This window comes from Genypterus blacodes, unplaced genomic scaffold (genome assembly GCF_046128005.1).
Source record: "Genypterus blacodes isolate CSIRO-AG114 ecotype Tasmania unplaced genomic scaffold, CSIRO-AGI_Gbla_v1 ptg000214l_1, whole genome shotgun sequence".
Classification (NCBI taxonomy): Eukaryota; Metazoa; Chordata; class Actinopteri; order Ophidiiformes; family Ophidiidae; genus Genypterus; species Genypterus blacodes.
In genome coordinates, this window is record NW_027467013.1 from 2,472,501 (window position 1) to 2,477,500 (window position 5,000).

Below are 5,000 nucleotides of genomic sequence, written 5' to 3' on the forward strand. Positions count from 1 at the left end.
TGCCCTATTATGTCCGTCTCCAATAAGAGTGTGTAAGTGTGTGTGTGCACGACAGAGAGAGCGAGGAGCGAGAGACACAACAGGAAGTATGAAGGCCGTGACTGCTCTGTCCTATCATGACTTTGTCTTTCAAACAGCATCTGTTATGTCTTAGACCCCTGCTGATGAGGAGCTCCGTCTGTCCATCTGTCTCCCTCTCCGTCTCTGTGCCCGTCTCTCTCTCTGTCCATCTCTCTCTGTCTGCCTCCCGCGCTCTCTCTGTTTCTCTCTTCTGTATCCGTTTGTCTTTCCTTCTGCCTTTCTGTCTATTTGTCTACTTGTCTGTCTCTCAGTCTCTCTCTCTCTCTCTCTCCTTCTCTCTCAGCCTGTCTGTCTTTCCCTCTCTATGTTCCTGTCAGCCTGTCTGTCCACATCACCAGTCTCTCTTTGACCAGAAATATGACAGGCAGCGAGTGAGTTGATTGATAAGTTCTGAGCAGTCTGCACCAAAGTCCCTGGCTGATGCTGAGGGGATGTGATAGCAGTTTCACAGAAGTCTTTTTCCTGTCGGTCCACGGCTGTTTGGAGCTCATCATCTGAGGGGAGACGGCTCCAGCCAAACACTCTTTCATGTTGGTGGAGAGGTGAGCGTGTAAGGGGGTCACATCAGGTGAAGCAGGGTGGAAACCGGAACCAGTTCAAAGCTACAATCAGGGATAACAGCCAGCAAAGCGCATAATGACTCCACACCGGTCGAGTTTGTCCAACTTGTAGTGCTCATGGAGCCTCGGGCGCCTCTGGAACACTTGTAAGTTATAATCACTTTGCTCAAATCGATACAGGCGACGTGTGAAAACACCTGGGGAATGATTTTACTCACACCGCATCAGTGAAGTCCTGGGTCGCTTTGGCTCTACGTGTCCAGCTCAGAACTTATCAATCAAACCATGGGAGAAATGAATGAATTCCCATTAATAAAGTGGGACAGACAGACAGACAGACTAGGCTCAGCCTGCTGGAGACAGGTCGGGTAATGTGGGTCTCTTCCCTCTTGCTGCTCTTTGATTTTCCTCTTCTGCTGACCCTCGTTTGATGTCAAAGCCAAAGTGTGTGTGTGTGTGTGTGTGTGTGTGTGTGTGTGTGTGTGTGTGTGTGTGTGTGTGTGTGTGTGTGTGTGTGTGTGTGTGCGCGCGCACGCGCTGCATCCCTCCTCTAACACGACCTGCTGTTTCTAAATCAATCTGTATTCTTATAATGGTCTCGCTCGCTCTTTCACACAAACAGGCGCGCACACACATACAGTATACCAAACACACACACACACACACGTCCATGTTTGTCAAAGTATGCCCCTTTAAGCCTCTTCCACCTCGCTGCCCTTTTATCACTTTGTCTCATTTATACATTCTTCATCATTTTCTCTCTCTCTCTCTCTCTCTCTCTCTCTCTCTCTCTCTCTCTCTCTCTCTCTCCCTCCCCTTGTTTTACATTCAGTTTGCGTGTTGAAGCATGTAAGCTGATGATAATTCTGCCAAAGCGTCAAGTTCAAAGATCCATATTTTTACATTAAATCCCTATTTCTTCGAGGGTGTGTATGTGTGTGTGTGTGTGTGTGTGTGTGTGTGTCTCTCTCTTTAATAACAGTTTCTCTCTGACTCCGTTTACTTTGTTTTTGAGCCTTCATAAATATTAGATGAACCATTTCTCTATAATGCGTCCAAATGGAATTGAAGAAAACAAAACAAAAATATTCGATCGACTGGTGTGACTGTGTGTGTTAGTGTGTGTGTGTGTTTGTGAGTGACAGAGGAAGGTAAACGCGCTGGTGCTTCAGTGTGTGTTCTTCGCACCGAGGCTCTCAGCAACTCTCTCCCTCTCTCTCTCTCTCTCTCTCTCTCTCTCTCTCTTTTGCAGGTTGCAGTGGCGCATTAGCCAAGCAGTGCACATCCTCCTACCCAGAATGCACGGTGACAATCTTTGACCTCCCCAAGGTGGTGTGTACGTCAAAAGAACACTTTGTCAACGAGGCCGACCCGAGGATAAGTTTCTGCGAAGGTAACTACATCATTATGCCTCAACTGAATCACCTGACTTATGTCCACACGCACACTTACGTACCTGTGTGATATCCCGTGTGAGTTCAAACCGGCGGCGTGTCGGCCCTGCAGACGTGACTCAAACGCATTATGAACGATCTACTGCACGTCAATCAATATTCACATAACACAGCTATTGATTTTCAGCTCTGCACAGATATTTGAAAGTGACTGATACAACAAATATCATTGTGGTTGTATGTCCGGCTCATATCCATCCATTCAGCTATCTCTCCCAGGCCAGATGCATTCTGGGTCGGCCCCGTGGTTTCCCTCGGGAAGCCTCCAGATGAAACTATGTGTTATTTGATTTCGATCGGACCATGTGTGTAGTTGTGTGTCAGTGCTCCAACCCGTAAAGGCGAGCCCGTTTGGTCCCTTGACTGCATTTACACTGCATGTGACGGAGTGTGTTTGTGTTTTGATTCGATTTCAGCGACGTAACCTAAATGTATTTGTTGCGTTTGAGTTTGTAAAGCAACTATAGAATCAATGTCAATGTCTTCCTGAAAGCCTTGTCAAAGAATTATTACATCCATGATCAAATATAGGGTGTGTGGGTCTGTGTGTGTGCTTGTGTGTGTGTGTGTTTAGGGGACTTCTTCAAAGATCTCCTGCCCGAGGCTGACCTCTACATCCTTGCCAGAATCCTCCATGACTGGACAGACGATCGCTGCATAGAGCTACTCACTAGAGTCTACCAAGCCTGCAAGCCAGGTCTGTGTGTGTGTGTGTGTGTGTGTGTGTGTGTGTGTGTGTGTGTGTGTGTGTGTGTGTGTGTGTGTGTGTGTGTGTGAGAAAAGGGTGAGTTTTTTTCCCTGCTTCAAATGAGATGGCAGATTGAATCCCACAATGCAGCTGATCCCAGAAAAATCTGTCCTTCCTGACTTTGATCAAAGACAGATGCACACACACACAAAGCCCTCTGCTGTGTTTTTATGTGTGCACAGTGTGTGTGAAAGAAAGAACGAAAGGGATGGAACACAAAGAATGAAAGCAGGACAAACCGTAGAAAAGAAATAATGTAGGAAGTGAGAGAGAAAGTGAGATGTGATAAATTCCTCTTTCCTGCTCCTTCCCGCTCCCTCCTGCAGGGGGCGCTGTGCTGGTGGTGGAGGCGTTGCTCCAAGAGGATGGCTCTGGCCCTCTGACAGCGCAGCTCTACTCCCTCAACATGCTGGTGCAGACAGAGGGCCGGGAGAGGACGGCTGCTCAGTACGCCGCCCTGCTGGCTGCTGCTGGTTTCACACGCGTCCACCACCGTCTCACAGGGAAGATCTACGACGCAGTGCTGGGACGCAAAGAGACACAACACACAGGATAGAGTTTGGTAGTTTGAGTTTGTGTACTCGAATAAACGTCAGAATATGTCTCACCGCTTCCTTCCTGTCTCACCACCGTCCCTCCTCCACAACACGAGACCAGACTGACACATGAGTGATGCCCCTTGTGGTAAATGGTGGTACTCCTGGACAGAAAGGTCAGTAGGAGGCACTGCAGAGACGTGATATTTTACAAAGAGCACTTAGATCGATACAAAAACATGTTTCCAAAGTTACAGCGTGGCTTTGAAGTCTCACGTCTCCATTGTCTGTAAAGCCCAACCTGTGTCCAGGTCTCATCTCATTACTCAGAGGACGACCGATGTCCTTTGATATCTTTCTTCATCACTGAGCTCTAAGCCCTTTGTGTGACCCCCCCTCACCTCTTCCTCTTATTAACAGCCCAATAAAACCGCCTTTGTCTCGTCTTCTTTGTCATGACGGACGTGACTCATTAAGTCTTCTCCATCATGGCCGCGCCTTCCTTTTCATTTCATCCACTTCATCTTCTGAGCACAGAATGTAGCCAGAATTAAGTAAATGTAAAAGAGTTCCACTGTTAAATCCGTTTGCTAATAATGGCCTTTATTAAAACCCTATCAGCCTATCACTGTGATCAACTACACAGGCTGCATGTGGCTTTTCCATCCTAAACATGTGCAGGAAATTGAAAGCTTATCATTTGGTCATTCATTTTTGGAGCATTTTACCTGAAAATAATGATTATTAGCTTTCCTAAACCAGGATCGGCCGCCAGTGCTGGCGTTAGCGTCACCGTCTCTCTCACGCCGTTTCATTTCCGCTTTCATTTCATCCCCTCTCCGCTCTTCTCTCCCTCAGTAATTGTGAATTAATTGACTTCAAAGGAAACAAATTAGAGCCGAGTCGAATCCACATGGACTGCATTTCACACAGTCAGTCTAATTAAGGGAAATGAAGCGCTGAGGCTGCAGACGCTTTGACCTGTGTGAGACACCGAGAGCAACTTACACACCATCAGGATGGTTAACAAGTGCTGCAGTGAACTTTAACCCTTTAACTTTAAATAAAGACCATTACCCATTATCCACTTAAGTCACAAGTCCTAAACGTTTGAGCTCTAAATGCTAAACCTTCCAGATAAACGACAATAACAACTTCATATTTCTGTTTTGGGGAAGTTTTCAGGTCTCTCTGAGTAAAGTCCAAGCCAAATCACAAGTCAAAGATGTCAAAATCAAGTCTAAAGTCAACAAATCGTCCACACTGAGTCTCAGTCACATCTTTAGAGTCATGGGTGAATTAAGGTTGCAGTAATTTTTGATGGCTTCTCTTATTTAAACCTGCTCTGCTCTGGGAAGTCGGTCCATTCCTCCACGCGTGAGTCCCTCTGAGTACTTTCCCTCGCTCAGTCGTCAATGATTCAAGCTGGGGTCCACGTTCTTCCACTTTAAGTAGATAAAGGTGAGACGTCTCCTCTCTCTGCTCCTCGCCTCCATTTACTGCTCCACGCTCTCATGAAGTTATTATCATGCTGCTCCCCAGTTAGGCCTGAGTGGCTTTGGAAACAGGATGGATAGGTGAGCTGAGGACGTACGTGTGTGTGTGTGTGTGTGTGTGTGTG

The 5,000-nt window shown here is 46.9% G+C and overlaps 1 protein-coding gene across 1 annotated transcript in view; it reads left to right on the top strand.

Moving 5' to 3' along the window:
* Positions 1 to 3,399, top strand: part of asmt (acetylserotonin O-methyltransferase) — an 8,050-nt gene extending 4,651 nt beyond the window's left edge. The window contains exons 6-8 of the mRNA XM_076169936.1: positions 1,894 to 2,034; positions 2,670 to 2,792; positions 3,170 to 3,399. Coding sequence (XP_076026051.1) covers positions 1,894 to 2,034; positions 2,670 to 2,792; positions 3,170 to 3,399 — 494 coding nt within the window. The remainder of the gene's footprint in view (positions 1 to 1,893; positions 2,035 to 2,669; positions 2,793 to 3,169) is intronic.
* Positions 3,400 to 5,000: the final 1,601 nt, after the last annotated feature.